This window comes from Thamnophis sirtalis, unplaced genomic scaffold, assembly GCF_051295495.1.
Source record: "Thamnophis sirtalis isolate CommonGarterSnake01/CBP01778 unplaced genomic scaffold, rThaSir2_p1.2 scaffold_14, whole genome shotgun sequence".
Classification (NCBI taxonomy): Eukaryota; Metazoa; Chordata; class Lepidosauria; order Squamata; family Natricidae; genus Thamnophis; species Thamnophis sirtalis.
Genome location: NW_028261394.1, coordinates 17,766,322 through 17,786,120, shown reverse-complemented (window position 1 = coordinate 17,786,120; position 19,799 = coordinate 17,766,322). Strand labels below are relative to the sequence as shown.

Here is a 19,799-nt window from a genome sequence, read left to right as displayed (position 1 = left end):
AGGAATGGAATGGAATAGAATGGGAATGTAGAATGGAATGGAATAGAATAGAATAGAGAATCAGGAATGGACTGGAATGGAAATAGAAGTAGAAGAAATATAAATAGAATAAGAATAAAATAGAAATAGAAGAGGGAATAAAATAGAATAGAATAGAACATAACTAGGAATGGAATGGAATATCAGAATGGAATAGGCATAGGAATGGAATGGAATAGAATGGGAATTAGAGTGGGGATGTGGAATGGAATGGAATAGAATAGAGAATCAGGAATGGACTGGAATGGAATGGAAATAGAAGTAGAAGAAACAGAACTAGAATATCAGAATAAAATAGGAATAGAATAGAATAGGGAATAAAATAGAATAGAACATAACTAAGAATGGAACGGAATGGAACAGAATGTATTTACAGTAAAGTAGAGTAGGAATAATAATAGGAATAGGTTAAGGATAGGATAGGATAGGATAGGAATAGAGTGTATTTAGAATGGAATGGAATGAAATAAAATAGGAATAGAAGGAACCTTTGAGCCCAATCCCCTGTTCAAGCAGGAGAACCTATACCATTTCAGGCTAGAAGACCTTCAAGGTTCCTTACAACTCTGTTACTTTATTGAAATAGTTCACAATACATAATTCCATTGCTAACTAAACTATAACTTACTGAATATGCCCAGCTAGTCTTGTTAGAACAGCAGAGGGAACACACAACACAAATACGCTCTCAACCAACCACATAAGAATTCTTTGCCCTGACCTGCAGAAGGAATCCTGAAAAATAACCAAAAAGTCCCAGGGAATCTTAAAAATTAATGTATTTAATAAGACGCCATGCTGTTTATTAGCTGGTTTCCTCAAATTACACTGTGGCTCAGAAAAGCAGGTGCTGGAGATGTATTAATTTTTGCAAAGTTGCAAAAGTTTTTAAAGAAATTCCCCATATTCTGCAGTAGACCGTATAAACATATTTTGAGGGGTGAAACATGTATTAGATATTAGACAAAAATATTAAAGTTTCATATCTGGGTAATGTTTTATGCCTACAAGAGGCATCTCTTATGATTTGAAACTGATTTAGTCTGACGGGTGTGTGTAACATGATAACTATCTTCCAATACTTGGATAGCTATCACAGAAACGAGGGGATTGATGTATTCTCCAAAGTGCCAGAAAGCAGAACAAAAAATAACAGATGGAACATCATGAAAGTGAGATCATATTTAGAAGTAAAGAGATATTTCCTGATAGGGAGAACAATTAATCAATGGAATAGCTTGCCTCCTGGAGTTGTGGGTGCTCCAACACTGGAGGTTTTAAAAAATAGACTGGACAGCCACTTGATTGGGCTGGTGTCCCTTGAGTAGGGGGTTTGACTAGAAGATCTCTGCGGTCCCTTCCAGTCCTATGATTCTATATCAGACCTGGGTATTCTATGGCCTGTGGTCCACATCTCACCCTTTGCCTATCCTTGTCTGGCTTGTGGTGACAGCGGCCCTATTGATTCGGCCCACAACAGTTCCAGTTTTGCATGTCGCCTCTTGGAAATTAATTGCCCAGGACAGGCAAAGGGTGACATGTGTTCTATTTTCTATGATAATAAGGCTTATATGTAGTCAGAACAGGAAAACAAGAAAACACAGTCAATTTCTAGCACACTGCAGACAGAATTGTTATCTTCTGTAGAACCAAGAGATTGGATAAAAAGAGGCCTGGGTCTGATCCTGCCTTGTGCTCAGATGTTTTCATCTCTTTTGTAAACCTATCATTCTGATCTTCTCATTTTCCAATATTTTATTAAGCTACCTCTCTATTTCGCCTACCTTCCTGATTGTTCTATGCTTTTTTTTTCTCTATTTGCTTAGAGTGCTAGAATATTGTACTGACAGATTATATTTAATTTTCTTCTTATCTTGAGATAAATTGTACTTGTGCTGGCTGTTTTATTTTTTAAATTGCTTTTATGTAATGTCTTCTTTACATAATCCTTCAATATTGCAAAGCCATTTGATAAAGCATTCAAATTGATTCGGTATTTGAATAAAAACACCCTGATTTTTCTGCAAGATCTTTGATAATTAACTTATTTGTTGCTTGCAATCTTCATTTTTATTATATTCTCCTTTATACTCTGTTGCACAGCATCTAGAACCTCTGGATTCAGCCAGTTTACAGTTAATTCTCAACTTTGGACTCTAAGTGGGTCACCATGTAGTTGGACCCATTTTTATGACCTTCCTTGTGGCAGTTGTTAAGTGAACTCATAGTTTGCTATAGGCCAGATTTATAAACCTGTCATAAATCATGATCATATGAGTGAAAGACACTGCATATGGCCATAAATGAGGGCTGGTTACTGAGCATGCGAAATGCAATAATATGACCAATAAGGGAGGCTGTATTGAAACCTTAAAACTTGGTTGTAAGTCTTAACTTTGAATAGTCTCAAGTGTGAGGACTATCAGTATTAGTTTTATTAATATAGACCACCAACCTCAAAAACATGGAGGTAGGTTACATTTAATCAGTGGTGGGATTAAAATAATTTAACAACCGGTTCTTTGCCCTAATGACCGGCTGGGTAAGTGTGTCTGGGTAGTCATGTGATTGTTTGGGTGTGGCCAACTCGATATCACTCACGTTGAGGGGCACCTAGCCTTGCCCAGCCATGCATCAACCCTTCCCTCCCAGCCACTCCTAGTTACTGGCCCTGCCACCCAGCCAGGTAGCTGGGTGAACGTCCAGGCAGCGCCCAGGCAGCAGAGGCGAGGAGTGGCTGGGAAGGGAAGGGTGAGGTGTGGTGAGGCACGCTATTCAGCCGGTTCGGCAAACTGCATAAAAAGTTAGCTACCGGGTCTACCGAATCCCCCCACTGCATTTAATCTTAGATGGGTACTCAACAATGAATACTCTGCTTTTTTCTTTCTGCAAGTTTTTCTTTTCTTTTCTGCATAGTAGAGATATCTTGTTGTGGGGATATTTTTCCATGAGTAGTTCCTTTTTTCTTAAAGTGACTTGTAACCCTTGTTACCATCATTATTGCATCAGTGCTTATCTCTTAAAACCCTTGTTAACAGGGCTGCATGGATGAGATTTCAGTTGCGTCGTTGCACATGGCATCCAGTTCTGGGCACCATAATTCAAAAACAGATGTTGAGATATTCTAGAAAGGATGCAGAGAAGAGCAGCAAATATGATAAGGGGGGAGGGTAACCATATGATGAATGGTAGAATGGAATGGAATGGAATAGAATAGAATAGAATTCTTTATTGGCCAAGTGTGATTGGACACACAAGGAATTTGTCTTTGGTGCATATGCTCTCAGTGTACATAAAGAAAAATAAAATAGAATATATTCATCAACAATCATAAGATTAGTGATAGTCATAGGTTACTAATAAGCAATCAAATCCTACTAGGAAACAAATAAAACAATATAAATTGTAAAGATACAAGCAACATGGTTATAGTCATAAGTGGGAAGAGATAGGTATTAGGAAGGATGAGAATAATAATAATAATAATAATAATAATAATAATAATAATAATAGTAGTAGTAGTAATAATATGGTCTTAGTAAATAATTTGACAGTGTTGTGTGGCTGAGGAAAGTCACACAATGACTGAGGAAACCAGGTATATTTAGTCTAACAAAGAGCATTATTAAAATATTTATGTTTGTTGTAGTTACTGTTATTTTAGATTCTATTGTGAACCACCTAAAGATGTGTAACTGTGGTAGTATAGAAAGTGAATATAAATAAACAGCTGCCAATTTGTCAGGATCCAAAATGGAGTTATGGCTTATTCCATATGGTTTCAAAATGTGTTTATTTATCCTTCCCTTCATTGTGCATTCTGGTTTTCCAGATCTGAAGGACTAAGTCCAACAGAACTTTTTATAGCTAAGCATAGACGTGATATCAGGAACAGTTTCACTCTAAGGTGTTGGGTGGGAAGAATAGCTCATACTTTACACAATGAGAAAGTGTGGGAAACTGGTTGCCCAGAAACTAAATCTCACAGACTGGGCAATCCTTTTTTACTCAAAATGGAACTTTGAAATATTGATACTATACGAACTCCATGCAAATGTCATTTTTAGGTAGTAAATTTAAACAATTGTTCCAAAACAAACTATCAGTTAGTAGATCCACCCCCCCCCCCTCCTTACAGGATCAAGCACAACTCCTGTCTTTAGTTCTGGGCCATTCAGAAAGATGTTTTTGCTTCATATATTGCAAGGACTTAAAGTAGATGGTTATTCTAAGATTCCATCAGATTAAACTTCTGCCTACCAACCGAGTTGTAGACAAAAACCTTTACTGTATCTCAGAAGTTCAACCACCTTTCAGTATGTTCTAAAAGAAGAGAGAAAATAAAGCAAAAGATCAGGACGTCAACCTGCTTTAACAGCAGACATGAATGGATCTTCATAGCTCAAGATCAGGAGTATGAAAGTCGAGGCCCAGGGGCTGGATCCAGCCCACAGGATGCTTAGATCTGGACCCTGGGGGCCACCCTGGAAACAATAAAGGACCGGTCCACAGTGCCTCTGCCAGCAAAAACAGAGCTCGGGAGGGCTGCACAGCCCTGTGCCAGCCAAAATAGAGCTCTGTTTTCACTGGCAGAGGGCTGCAGAAGGCTGTTGTAATTGAAAACGGGACCCAAGAGGCATGCATGGCCCACCCAAGCTCCATTTTTGCTGGCAGAGGCCTGCAAGAGCCCATCACAGCTGAAAACAGAGCTCAGGAGCCTGTTTTCACCAACAGAGCACTCAGGCCGCCACAGATGACCCCGACATAAGTGAGGTCAAGTTGTCCATGCCCACCCCAGCTCCCGAGGTCAAACACCATCCTGATGTGGCCCTCAATGAAATCAAGTTTGACACCCCTGCTCAAGATGATGAAGTCCGTGGAAGCTGCTTGAATCTATTGACCATTTAGTGAAGCTAATTGAACTGTGAAAACTGACTCCTGTGTACAATTAGCATCCACGGTGGCTATTTTTCCTTAGAGAATTGGAATTGCATACCACTTGCTTGGAACGCACAAGATGTACGGGGTTGGCTTTTCCAAAACACAAGTGGAGAGCTATAAGAATTACCCCAAAGGATCTCTTGAGCATATATGGTGAAGACTGTATGAAGAAGGACAATTGCAGACTTCTCCAAATGCCTCATAGTTTTTAAAAAAAACCACAGGATTTTCTGGGGGAAAACTCATTCTTCTACCATCCAAAGACCCACGCAATTCACACCTAAGGAGCTATCCATGGTGCTGGGAATTACTGGTTTCCTTTGGGTTTCCTTCCATGTCAACTAGACATTGAAGTCTAGTCATAAATAGAAATAGAAGTAGAAATAGAAAACCCAAGGTCTAATCGGGAGCTGTTTGGCATTTTAACAAAGAGGAAATGTTAGCACTGAGTATCTTACGTATTTACTTAACCACATGACAACTGGATGAAATGCGAGGGACGCTGCTAGTCAACACCTCCCCTTTTCCCAAAGTAACTGGGCATCAGCTACCAACAAGAGAAGAGTAAATAAAGAAAAAGGGCAGAATTCAATTTCCGTCCATGACTGTACCTTCCAGTAGATGATCGAACTATCAGTAGGCATACACATCAGTAAAATTTAAGGAAACACTGCAGACATTGGCCATCCAGGGAAACTCCAGAAGGTGGGCTTGCAAGAGATGTCCCTGGCAGTCCTGTTCATTTATTCTTAAAGACCAGTGGAGAATACCATCCATCTCAAGGGCCAACGCAGACAGCAACAACCATCGCCATGAAAGTCAAACTGAACAAAGTTTCTGTGTTTGCAGTCTTGGCGGGTGTTATAAGTTTCACCTTCCTGGTGGCTGCCCTGGCCACAGACTTTTGGTACCAAATTGATGCTTCAGGATTGGAGGGCTTCACCAACCTTACAGGTAGCGTGAAGTTCCATAGAGGACTCTGGAGGACTTGCCAATGTAAGTACATCCAGGGTTTCCCTGGGAAGTTGGTGGTTTGGTTTTTTGGAGCAAGGAATCGGCATATTTAATTGGCATAACTGAATGACCCTTTCCTAAAGCTAGACTCCCAAGTGGTCCAACAATGGGGTTGATGGATACTTTTAATGCCAAAGGAGAAGATTTGTGTATTTTGATAAGGAGAAAGCTTTAAAAACGTTTGGTGTCATTTTGAATTTGCATAAGGTTGGACATAAATTGTTTCAACTTCTACCCTCAAAACGATGCTACAGGACACTCCACACCAGAACAACTAGACATAAAGAGAGTTTTTCCCAAATGCCATCACTCTGCTAAACAACTAATTCCCACAACACTGTCAAATTATTTACTAAGACTGTAATACTATTACAATACAATTGTTTAAATTTACTACTTAAAAATGACATTTGCATGGAGTTCGTATAGTATCAATATTTCAAAGTTCCATTTTGAGTAAAAAAGGATTGCCCAGTCTGTGATATTTAGTTTCTGGGCAACCAGTTTCCCACACTTTCTCATTGTGTAAAATATGAGCTATTCTTCCCACCCAACACCTTAGAGTGAAACTGTTCCTGATATCACGTCTATGCTAAAAAGTTCTGTTGGACTTAGTCCTTCAGATCAGGAAAACCAGAATGCACAATGAAGGGAAGGATAAATAAACACATTTTGAAACCATATGGAATAAGCCATAACTCCATTTTGGATCCTGACAAATTGGCAGCTGTTTATTTATATTCACTTTCTATACTACCACAGTTACACATCTTTAGGTGGTTCACAATAGAATCTAAAATAACAGTAACTACAACAAACATAAATATTTTAATAATGCTGTTCGTTAGACTAGATATACCCGGTTTCCTCAGTCATTGTGCGACTTTCCTCAGCCACACAACACTGTCAAATTATTTACTAAGACCATATTACTATTATTATTATTATTATTATTATTATTATTATTATTATTATTATTATTCTCTTCCTTCCTAGTACCTATCTCTTCCCACTTATAACTATAGCCATGTTTCTTGTATCTTTACAATTTATATTGTTTTATTTGTTTCCTAGTATGATTTGATTGCTTATTTGTACCCTATGATTATCATTAACTGTTGTACCTTATGATTCTTGATGAATATATCTTTTCTTTTTATGTACACTGAGAGCATATACACCAAAGACAAATTCCTTGTGTGTCCAATCACACTTGGCCAATAAAGAATTCTATTGTGTTCTGTTCTGTTCTGTTCCATTCCATTCCATTCTCACCCCCTATTTTGTTTTCTCATCCTAACAATTGTTAGGTTCCATGACTAGAGTTTCGTTTTCAAACAAGATTCATCTGAACTCATGACCTTTCTAATATTTTCAAGGCTTAGGAGAACAAAAATAGTGCTGTACTATGTCTCCCTGCCCCTCCCCCACCCTCAGTGATTTAGTCAAATGAAAGAGAAGTTAGCATGGAAGTTGTTTGGAAGGGGAAGAGAATTTTGGACAATCTGTCCTATGTGCCGTGTGTGTGTGTGTGTGTGTGTGTGTGTGTGTGTGTGTGTGTGTGTGAGAAAGGGTGCCTCTTTAATGACAAGGTGGCCAGGAAATGTGTGAATATATCTTGTCTTTCATTGTGTAATCCTCTCTACAAATCCCCATGTACCCAATTTGTACCCTATGACTATCATAAAGTGTTGTATCTTATGATTCTTGATGGATGTATCTTGTCTTTTTATGTACACTGAGAGCCTATGCGCCAAAGACAAATTCCTTGTGTGTCCAATCACACTTGGCCAATAAAGAATTCTATTCTATTCTATTCTATTCTATTCTATTCTATTCTATTCTATTCTATTCTATTCTATTCTATTCTATTCTATTCTATTCTATTCTATTCTATTCTATTCTATTCTATTCTATTCTATTCTATTCTATTCTATTCTATTCCTACTCCTACTCCTACTCCTACTCCTACTCCTACTCCTACTCCTACTCCTATTCCATCCCATCCCATCCCATCCCATCCTATTATTCTATTCTATTCTATTCTACTCCTACTCCTATTCCATCCCATCCCATCCCATCCCATCCCATCCTATTATTCTATTCTATTCTACTCCTACTCCTATTCCATCCCATCCCATCCCATCCTATTATTCTATTCTATTCTATTCTATTCTATTCTATTCTATTCTATTCTATTCTATTCTATTCTATTCTATTCTATTCTATTCACTCCTACTCCTACTCCTACTCCTACTCCTACTCCTACTCCTACTCCTACTCCTACTCCTACTCCTTTTTCTTCTCATATTCAGTGGAGGATTTTGAAAGGCCATATTTTTTCAACTGGGATACTTTGAGAAACTATGAATGAGAAAAGTATAAACCTATACTTTATAGCCTAGAGTCTCTAGGTGGGCAATATATAATATAATGAATTGTTTTTATCAATATTATACAGACAAAGAGCATATAAAGAAGGGTTGATGGAACTGGGTATGTCTAGTCTGATGAAAAGGAGGGGCGACATAGTAGTGTTCCAATATCTCAGGGCTTGGCGCAAAGAAGAGGGAGCCAGGCTGTTCTCCAAGGCACCTGAGTGTAGAACAAGAAGTAATGGGTGGAAACTAATCAAGGAGAGAAGCCACTTAGAACTAAGGAGAAATTTCCTGACAGTTAGAACAATTAACCAGAGGAACAACTTGCCTCCAGAAGTTGTAAATGCTCCAACCCTGGAAGTTTTTTTTAAAATGTTTGATAACCATTTGCTGACGTGGTGTAGGGTTTCCTGTCTAGGCAGGGGGTTGGACTAGAAGACCTCTAAGGTCCCTTCCAACTCTGTTATTCTATTTCTATTTCTTGTTCAGATCAGCAGGATTTCAACTATGCTATTTCTCAAAATATTACAGTTTAGGTTCTTAAGTAATTGCCCTGATTGAATGCAAGAACTTTGGACAATACATATCCACACAACATGCTAACAACATTCTAATAATGAGGCAGAGAACATTTGGGTGGCTACGGCTGTATTTCATGGCTTCTGTTTTAATTGTCAGATTAATCAACTCGAAGCTTAAGTCGATTAAGCGGTGGTGCCAGGTGGGAAATTGTTGACCAAAACCGTTGGTTGATGTTGATGGTTTCCTCTTTTCTTGCAGTTAATAGGACATGCCTCCCTATGGTAAACCCGTTCAAGTCTAAGACTGCAAACATGACAACTTCGCGTAAGAATGTCCTGTGTAAGTAGCTTCTAAGTTGTATTTCCTGACAGCAGTTGCCGTACAGGGAAGTCAGCATTGTCTACCAACACTGCCCTCAGACTTGTGAGATAAAAACCCAATAAATAAAATATATTAAAATCCTCACAACACAGAGACAAGTCTGGTTGACAATTCAAAAAGGTTTATTTGCAGAAAAATAAAAAAGTGTTTGCAAAGGCAGCCTCCAAGTCTCTTCCCAAGTAGATCGAGTACAAGGAGAGCAAATAATAGCATTCAAACAATACATTTTATAGACTCTACTCCTAAGAAACTCTCCCCCTCCTGCTCATTCATTTAAGTCATTTCTTTCGTCATTCCATACTCTAAAGCAGTGGTTTCCAACCTTGGCAACTTTAAGACCTGTGGACTTCAACTCCCAGAGTTCCTCAGCCAGCATAGCTTTAGAGCAATGGTTGGAGACCACTGCTCTAAAGGACCAACTTGACTGTTTCTTGTCAGGTTCTTGTCCCTATCTCTTATTTGGTTTTTTTTCCTGGCGTCTTTCGTCTGAGCAGATGAGGTGAGGCCAGCGGAAGGGAGGGGGGAACATGCCCCCCACACCCCACATGCCGTTACCTAACAGCCGCTCCTGCAACCTTAGCCATTGCGCCCCTTCCGTCACGCTAATCGCCTTAAAAAGAGTGGCAGATCCAGCGACACGCCTTGCCCCTCACTGCCATAGCAGTGTAAAACAGCAGCAGCCATGAGGTGACCACGCTCGCCGCCTCCTGCACCTCAAAAATAATAAGACTTTCCTGAAAATAAGGTCAAGCACTTATTTCGGGGGGGGGGGTGTCAAAAGAAAATAAGACGCTATATTAACCTTACTTGCGGGAAGCTGTCTAGCAGAGGCCAGGTGTTACGGACATTAGAAGGGGGGAAATGAAGCTGGTTGGAAGTCCCATGGGACAGAACCTGGAAGGAGTTGACCCCATTTAATGTGGTTGGATGGTCTGATGAACAGAAGAAGGAAGTCCCTAAAAAATGTTATGGAACCATAGCATTGACACCCATCAGTCTCAAAAGACGATGGTATCGTGCTCTGGAAAGAGGTAAAGCTGGAGTGTCCTCTCCAGAGCACAAGGCCTGGGTAGATTGATACAGAGGATAGACTGTTACCTAAGCAGCAGATCCCCCTCTCCACATACTGGAATAGTCCAATGGAATGGCAGAGCCGATACGATTGGTTCCAGCTGCATCACAAGAGTTTCCAGAACATGGTTGTACACAGTCACAAACTGCTTCCGGGACTCCGGCTCCAGATTTTGCCTTGAGGTTGACTCCTGAAGCCTTTTCCAGTAATGGATATAGCCACAAGGCAGTGGAGGTTTGTATTCCGAGCTTCCCTTCTCCTAGAAGATGGTTCTGCTGCTTGATCTGCCGTTGGGGGCGTAGAGTCCTCTTCCGCCTTCAAAACTGTTGACCGTCTTCTCCTGTAACCCTGGAAAGGGGCCCTTACGAGGTGCTCCCAGCCAGGCCAGCTGGACCAAGGTTCTTTAAGGAGGTGTTACTCCTCCATCACTCACCCTTTGTCCTGGCTTGTGACAGGCAGAGCCTGACCTCCCAAACGTTGGGCCCAGGATGGCGGGTTTAGTGTGGAACCACAAAGGGCTTTAATGGCAGCAGCTTGAATTGCACCTGGAAGCTAATTGGCAAACAATGCCGCTCTTGAAATAAAGTTGTTATATGTGTGTCTTGAAGTGAAGTGATAAAGATTCAGACTTGAGAAAGACGAATCACACTTAAAAAAAAAATCTAGTAATTCTGATTGTACTATTTCTGCATCGTGCAAGATTCGTCTTACATCTATTATTCTTTCTTTGACATCTTTTCAACATGATGATGATGTTTGTCCATTGTTTTTGAAGAGGACCTTGACATCTAGTGGGTAGTGGGCTGTCCACGGTGTGTCCGCAAATGGCTGGTAAGGCCAATACTGGCATGGAATGTTCTCTGTTCTTTCCTCTTTGCAGGCTGGATCCGACCACATCACGGGCTGCATCTGGCCCACGGGCCTTGAGTTTGACACCTCTGGACTCTAGAGCGAATGTGGGCAATCCCTTGTCCTCTCTCTTATCCAGAGAGACTTTGAAGAACCAGTTCTTTAGTCATTGTCTCTGCTCTCCATGGAAATATGTCTACTGGGATTCAATTTAGAAAAAGGGATTTGGAGGATGATGATGACCAGCAATTTCTACTGAATAAAAACAATGTGGTTATAAAATTTATTCATTATGAAACCCGAGCCTACTCAAAATTGTGGGGGGAAACCCTTCCAACTGCTTAATTAGCAGCTTCTCATGCAGAAATTTGCCAATATATACGTATATTGGCACAATAAATTAGGGTCTAGAGGGAAGTCCCTTCTATAGGGCAGCATATTCAATTTTCCCTTGTGTTGTGGCATCATTTTGATAGATGACAGACATTCTTCCCAAACAGCCACAGAGCAGGTTATATAATCTTGAAATGACTACTTTGATAAGCCAGCCACTCATCAATTGGTAAAATCCCTTTTTTTAGCCAAACAACTTCCATTTGTTTTATTGTGAGCACTTAAAATTTGAAAGCAGGCAGGGGAGAGAGCGAGAGAGAGTGGGGGAGGGAGGGACACACACACAAACACACACACACACACACACACACACACACACACACACAGAAACAGACCAACACTAGTGGTATTTTCTGGTTCTTTGAAGGAAAATGCATGTCTATTAATTTTCTATTATTTCAAATGTATGTCTAGTTTAATGAAATAAGGACAAGGAGTGACGATAGCAATGTTCCAATATCACAGGGGCTGCCACAAAGAAGAGGGGGTCAACCTATTCCTCAAAGCACCTGAAGGCAGGACAAGAAGCAATGGGTGGAAACCAATCAAGAAGAGAAGCAATCTAGAACAAAGGAGAAATTTCCTAACATTGAGAACAATTAACCAGTGGAACAGCTTCTCTCTGGGCGTTTTTAAGAAGACTGGGCGTTTTTAAGAAGAAATTGAACAAGTCTGTAATGGTTTAGAGCAGTGGTTCTCAAACTTCTCAATGCCGCGACCCTTTAATACAGTTCCTCATGTTGTGGTGACCCCCAACCATAAAATTGGTGTCTCAGTTCCTAAGACCATCAAAAATATGTGTTTTCCAATGGTCTTAGGCGACCCTTATGAAAGGGGTCCCGACCCACAGGTTGAGAACCACTGGTTTAGAGTTTCCTGCTTGAGCCAGGAGTTGGACAAGAAGACCTCCAAAGTCCCTTGTTACTCAGTTATTCTGTTATTCTGAACATATCAGCTGCCTTTCATTCCTGTTCAGAGGTAGTAGGAGCTGCCATTAGGTTCCCCTACCTTGGTCGGGACCAGTGAAGAAGTAAATAAAGCAACTGGAAGCACCAATCCTGACTACTCTTAGAAGACCACATCTATGAAATGCCCAAAGCTACGGAGAGGCACCTAGCAACCTTCTGTTTGGGCAGCTGGTAGCACAATGGTCCTGGGGTGATGGGTCAGAGAAAGAGAGATGGAAAAGCAATTGCATTGGGAACAAAGCCAGCGATAAAAAGCCATCGTGTGGAGGGCTCCTAGGACACAGGAGAAAACTTCAAGGAAAGCTTATCCATTAGTGGTTAATGATTATCTCGGTGCAGCGAGGAGAACTTGCAAACGAAAACAGCTGCGCCACGAGGTGCTTGGCAAGATGCAACACGGCCGTTTACTCAGATGGAAAGGAACCAGCCAGAGGATTAAAAAAGCAGTTTGCTATTTATTTATTTATTTATTTATTTATTTATTTATTATTTATTTATTTATGCGGATAAGTAATCTCCCAGCACCTTGGAAGTTAAACGGTATTCAAGGCCAAGAGACCAAGAGACCGGCACTCCTGAGATCTGGACTGAGATTGCCATCAGTCCATTGGCTGGTTGTTGAAGTCCTGTTCTGAGAAACACGGATGAGTTTTGCTGTTGCCCACAAATATGAATGCTTCTCCTCTGGAGCATTAGCCAAGTTGCCCCAAATCAGAGAATTAGTTCAGGTGAGCATGTCTGCAACACCAATGCGGACCCAACGAAAGAGACAGCTATAGTACCCTCTTGCCAGGCATGGTATCAAAAGTCAATTTCTTTAGTGTTATGTCATATCATGCATGGATTAATGGTATAAATTAACATTTCAACTACCAGTAGATTAGTACAAGAGAAATCATTCTATACTGCATTCGGTTATGTGATAACGGTTGTGTTTAAAGAATGAGCTTCAGCTGGGCAACCCGGAATCTGGACTTATTGATGCAGCAATCTTGGTTCATACAATACTGCAAGCTATAGGACCAAAACCAACCCACCCACCAACCAACCACAATTACGTTCAGGTAGGTTTAGCATGTTGTGTGAATCAGTGGTGAAATTCATTTTTTTTACTACCTGTTCTGTGGGCGTGGCTTGGTGGGCATGGCAGGAGAAGGATACTGCAAAATCTCCATTCCCACCCCACTCCTGGGCTAGCCAGAGGTGGTATTTACTGGTTCTCCGAACTACTCAAAATCTCCACTACCGGTTCTCCAGAACCTGTTGGATTTCACCCCTGATGTGAATCCAATACAACGTCTCTGATTTCATGAAGCATTTTGTGAATCCAAAAAGTCTTTTCTGAATAGATTCATTTTCATTTTTGGTCACATTTTCTCTGATGTGTCCTCCCCCCGCCCCTTCCCCCCAATTTCCACTGAGCCATGACCATGTCTTGGCTAGACTTCCATCAGCATAAACTATTGGATTTTGGTGTAAGGAAGCCCATGTTACTGCTTCTACGATCCTGGGTATGGCATTTTACCAATCAAGCTGAACTCTCTTTCCCCAAAGATTTTCATCTGAAATATTCATACACGAGAGAGTAGAGAGAAAATGAATCAAGGGCAGAAGAGAAGAAATGGTGGCATTTGCAGCTAAATGTGTGATGGATGGATTGCAATAGGAAGTAGCTCCAGATGGAGAGAGTTTTCAATATGGCTTTAGCTCTTGTTACCTGTTGTGGCCTGCCAGCAGCCAGCAGAGCAGCCAGCAGATTCGGACAGTGAGGAAGTTGGCTAGGAAATTGGGCCAGTCCTGGAATTTGGGGAAGGCTCGGATGAGGGATCTGCATTGGAGGCTGAGAGGGGGCCACAGCCATCTGGTAGTTATTTGCTGCCTCTGGAGCCTTTGGAGTCTGACATCAGCAAGGCAGAAGAACAGCAGGAACCTGTTCCCAGTGTGTACAGAGCTGCCAGAAGGCACAAACAATTAAGAAAACAGGGTCAACTTGGGAGTATGATTGGCCCCTCCCATAAGAGATAAAAGAGGAGTGAATCGGATGTGAGCTTTTGCAGGATGCAATTAGTTCATCTGGTTGGTTCAAGCTTTGAAAAGTTCTGTTCGACTCTGTGCTAAGTTTGGCCTTGCTCTGCATTTGGCAATTAGGTCTCTGGCAGGATTCCCAGGGAGATAAGGTGGGTGTTTATCAACATTTCCCTGAAAGACTGTGGCAACTTGAACAGACATCGGAAGCTTCACAGACTGTTTGTGAAGCCTTGGGGACTGTGAATGGCCATAATTTACAGGTGTATAAATAAAAGACAGTTTTTGGGACTAAGATTGTGATTTATGTTTTCTCAGGAAGCCTAGGTTAGAACATTACCCTCCTTGGGGGTCAGCATCTACATTGCTTATTCCGCTGCCCTCTTCAGGCATGTCGCATCTTTTCAGGGAACGAAGAATCTCTTGGAAAATCTCATCATTCACTTTTGCTGGTCTTTGGCCTTTGCCTGGGTCTCCATCCAGTGGTGGGCTTCAAATAATTTAACAATGGTTCGCTGCCTGGTTGCTGGATGGGCGTGGCCATGGTAGGCATGGCATAGTCAGCCTCCTACACCATCGTGGGAGCGAAAACAGGCTGTGGAGGGCCCGTTTTCCACCTCCCCTGGCTCTCCAGAGGCTGGAAATAGTCCTGTTTATACCCTCCACAGACCTCTGGGAGGCCCATTTTCTACCTCCCCAGGCTCCACATGGCCCCTGCACTTACTTGGGACCCAAAACTGGCCGCATGGGGGCTGCTGGGAGGGGTGGGATGGGGCGAGGCCAGCCGGTCGTTGGAACTACCGGTTCGACAAACCAGATGTAAAATTAACATCTGGTTCGCCCAAACGTCTTAACCGGCTGAATCCCACCCCTGTCTCCATCAGCACTGAGCTTCTCACCGGGTTGGCCTTCGTTCTCATGGCCAAGGTGGTGGGCCAGAAATGCTGGTGGGACAGTTTCATTTGAGGGTGTTGGAGATGATGCTCTTCACTTGCTCTTTCCATCCCTGTCTCCTGTCTCTTTCTCATCACTGCTTTGAGCTACGTTGAAGTGATTACTTCTCTCCCTCTCTCTCCTTTCCAGACCTTAATGGGGCATTTGTGGTCCTGTTGCCTCTAAGTCTTGTCATCATCATCTTGGGAGGAATGGCAGGTATCCTTAGCATCTTCACCCAAGCTTTCTGCCTTATGCTGTTCACCGGGGTGCTCTTTCTTCTAGGAGGTATGTGGTCAAACTGATCCTTGAGGTGGACCGATTATCATGTCAAGTGTTCGTACCAATTTATACTGCATTGTGAGACCACACTGCATTCAGTTCAGGTCACCATGATACGAAAAAGATGTTGAGACCCAAGAAAGAGTGCAGAGAGGAGCAACTAAAATGATAAGGGATCTGAAGACTAAACTATGATGAACGATTGAGGGAACTAGTAGGTGTTCTGAAACCAGCTCCCCAAACACAAGAAACCCTCCGATGTGAACACAGAAGATTCCTTTATTAGGAATGCTGGCAGCCCTGGCAAAAGGTTTCTCTCTCAGGCTAACAAGTCTGCCCATCCGGGAGATGAGTAGTTGTCTGCCACACCTATTCATTTCCACCCCCTGCCTTTTATCCCCAGAGCTAGGGTGGGGCTTCACTAGCAGTGGTGGCCCTTCCTTCCCAAGGACCGGCCCATATATTTCCACTGCTCTCCTCTCCTCTGCCTTCTGCGTATCCACGCATCAGGCACTGGACCCAGCTGTGATTCTATGTTCTATGATTTGAGAGTCCAAAAAGTAACATCTTTGAGATGACTTAGAGTCGGCTGGCCATTCAGCTGGCTCTTCAAACTTCCCCATCAAGTCTGTGGGCAGGAAAAGTGGGATGGATTTTTCCAGGCGAAGGAATCTGGAGTCTGATAGGACCTTTCTTGGTCAAACACGTTTGATTAAAAGGCAGAAGCTTTGTGTGAGTTCATGAAAACCTCTGCTTTTTAATTTTAGTGATTTCCTTAAAATGCCATCTGACATTATCAAATGTATAAAACAGATACAAAAAATACAAATAAATACGAAGGAGACAATAGGACATGTTCATAGTAAGTCATCATGCCTACAGGTAAGTGAGTCAAAGCATTCCTATCGATGTTTTTTTTTTAAACCGAACATCGAGGGCTTATTTCTGGCAAGAAAGTCATAAATTGTATCCTGTGACTGTGGAATGCTCCACTGGCTGCAAAGCTTGCCAAGTGCCTAAAATATGGTCATATGATCACAGGGGGTCTAGGGCAACTCGGCACAGCCAACTTGCGATGGCCAACTCACTGCAGGAAAAGAGTTGCATTCATATCGAAGAAACGGTGGAATAAAGACCATTAAAGAAAGGGTGCAAAAGAAGGGACAGAATGAAATGTGAATGGTAAAAAAATACTTACATTGAATTGTCGAATTGTCCCACAGCGAGTTGTTCCATGGTGTGTTGGCTGTGGCAGGTTGGCCACGTTAGTTGGCCACATCAAGTTGTACCATTGCATACCATAGGTGTGTCTCTCTGTGTGTGCCATCATCCGCACTAAATAATTTTAGCCTTTAGGGAGGGTTGGGGCCATCATAACTTCAAATGGTACTCATGCGTTTGTACTCATGCACTCATGGTTACAATGACCAAATTCCTTCTAGTCTTCAGAATCTGCATAATGGTTTATAGAGTGGAATGCAGTGGTGGGATTCAGCCAGTTCGCACCTATTCGGGAGAACCAGCTGGTAACTTTCTAAGTAGTTCAGAGAACCGGTTGTTGGAAGAAATCTCCTTTTGTTTTTTCCACTTTACAGGGCTAATCCTGTAAGGAAGGCAGGAAGGAAACATTTTGCTGTTGTTCCTAGCCTAATCTTTATTGACCTGCTTACAGAAATTGCCTCACTGGTTAACCCTTATTACATTGTAACAGCTAAGGTGAAGCACCCATCGACCTGAGTGACCTTGAATTGGCCAAGCCCACCCAGTCACATGACCACCGAGCCCCACCTACCCAGATAGTCATTAGGGCAGAGAACCAATTATTTGAATCCCACCACTGGTGGAATGGGACAACTCGCTGTGGCCAACTCACCATGGCCAACTGGCTATAGGACAACTCATTGTGGCCAACTGGCCACGAGACAATTCCATGCGGGGTAACTCAATGTGATCAATATAATCCACCACTGTTTCTTTGGCATTATTTCTATTGACAAAAATGGAAATAATGTGGAAGAAACAGTGGCAGATAACATTTATTATGTTATTATCCCATGTGTTTAGTTTACTTTATTGATTAGCCCTTGGGCCATATCCAAGTGCAGAATTCCAGATACAAATTATTACTAAAATCTGATAAAAACAGTTTAATTGGAATAAAATTTGATTTAAAATGAAATTGGAATAAAATTTGATTTAAAATGAAATTGGAATAAAATTTGATTCAAAATGAAAATTGGAATAAAGTACAATAATTTAATATATAGATAAATAAAATATGATAAAATTATATTTTGGAAACACCCATACAATCTACCCCAATCAGTCCCACAGATGCCGATCTCAACCGAACCATTTTGCTCAACCATTATGCTGTGTTAAATGTTCAGATTCTTACCCGACGTGGATTGTCCCGTGGCAAGTTGGCCGTGGCAGTTGGCCATGGCGAGTTGTTCCTAGATCCTTATGGAGAGAGTTTTCAATATAGAGGCCTCTGACTCTGCTTGTGTCCTTTTTAGCTCTCGTTACCCTCCTTGGGGTGAGCATCTACATTGCTTATTCTGCTGCCCTCTTCAAGCACGTCGCATCATTTCAGGGGAGGAAGAAGTTCATGGAAAATCTCAACATCCAGTTTGGCTGGTCTTTGGCCTTTGCCTGGGTCTCCATCGGCGCTGACCTTCTCACCGGGTTGGCCTTCATTCTCATGGCCAAGATGGTGGGCCAGAAACGACGGTGGGACAATTTCATTTGAGGGTATGGGAGATGGTGCTCTTTCCTGCTCTCTCCATCCCTGCCCCCTATCTCTTTCTCATCACTGCTTTGATCTAAGTTGAAGTCACGCTTCAGGGGTTTTTGCCACTGCTACCATGTTTCCTCGAAAACAAGACAGGGTCTTATTTTATTTTGACACCCCCCCCCCGAAATAAACGCTTGGCCTTATTTTCGGGAAGGTCTGATTATTTTTGAGGTTCAGGAGGCGGCGAGCATGGTCACCTCACGCCTGTTGCTGTGTTGCGATATTTTCTGGGAGGGCTTATTTTCAGGGGAGGGCTTATTTTAGTGCATGCGTTCAAAAGCCTGATTGGTCTTATTATCCAGGGAGGTCTTATTTTGGGGGAAACGGTACAAGTAGTTGAGTATTTTCACCCAAAACGAAGATGAAAAACCCAGATTTGTGCAGAGCTGTGACTCCATGTAATATAAGCAAATAAAAACAATATGTATCCTCAAATACTGCATTCCATAGGAAACCAATGCTTCCTTGAACAAATTAACACAATATCTTTATTTTGTCTAATTTATCCTTCTTCCCCCTTTTAATTGTATTTAAGTACAATATTTAATATTAAATAATATTAATTACATTATTAAATTATTGATTAATTAATTAAATTATTAAAATATTAATAATATTCAAGTACAAATACATTGTATGTAAGTTCAGTGACAATAAAGATTATACTTAATACTTAAAATTATTCACTGCAACTTTGGTTGTTGCCAGTTAGACTGACACATTAGGGTTAAAGAAGAATTAGCCTTTCACCAGAGGTGGGTTGCTTCCGGATTGGGCGAACTTGTAGTAGCGGTGGTGGGAGGCTCCGCCCACCCACCCGGACACTTTTGTGCATGCACAGAAAAGTCACGCGCACGCAGGAGCGTGCCTGAACCAGTAATTTAAAAAAAAAATGGCAACCCACCACTGCCTTTCACCCTTAGGTTTTGGAAATCTTGCCCATCCACCATCCTAATTTCTGAAGTTTCAGCAGATACTTTTTCTAAGGGCTACCTAGATGTTTTCTTCTTTTCTTCAATTTTAAAGGAGAAAAAAATGAAACAGAAATCTGAATTCCTGAGATTATCAGGTGCTTAGATTCTGAACAAATTCTGCAGTTGTTTCTGCACTGCCAGAAGGAAATATTGGCAGTATTCAGTCCATAGGTCAGATAGATATGTACAGGTAGTCCTTTGACTTAGGATCACAATTAATTTCCAATTGCT

The 19,799-nt window shown here is 41.5% G+C and overlaps 1 protein-coding gene across 1 annotated transcript; it reads left to right on the top strand.

The window, feature by feature from the left end:
* Positions 1-5,596: 5,596 nt before the first annotated feature.
* On the top strand, positions 5,597-19,285 carry TMEM114 (transmembrane protein 114). Its single transcript, XM_014068421.2, has 4 exons — positions 5,597-5,976; positions 9,153-9,233; positions 15,666-15,803; positions 18,317-19,285. The coding sequence occupies exons 1-4, from the start codon at positions 5,793-5,795 to the stop codon at positions 18,547-18,549; spliced, it is 636 nt and encodes a 211-aa protein (XP_013923896.2). The 5' UTR covers positions 5,597-5,792; the 3' UTR covers positions 18,550-19,285.
* Positions 19,286-19,799: the final 514 nt, after the last annotated feature.

Excerpts from the sequence above, each read along its gene's own strand:
- TMEM114 (XM_014068421.2), top strand. The coding sequence starts at position 5,793 with ATGAAAGTCAAACTGAACAAAGTTTCTGTGTTTGCAGTCTTGGCGGGT. Across the intron at positions 9,234-15,665 it reads TTCGCGTAAGAATGTCCTGT|ACCTTAATGGGGCATTTGTG; the intron begins GTAAGTAGCTTC and ends TCTCCTTTCCAG. Across the intron at positions 15,804-18,316 it reads GGTGCTCTTTCTTCTAGGAG|CTCTCGTTACCCTCCTTGGG; the intron begins GTATGTGGTCAA and ends TGTCCTTTTTAG.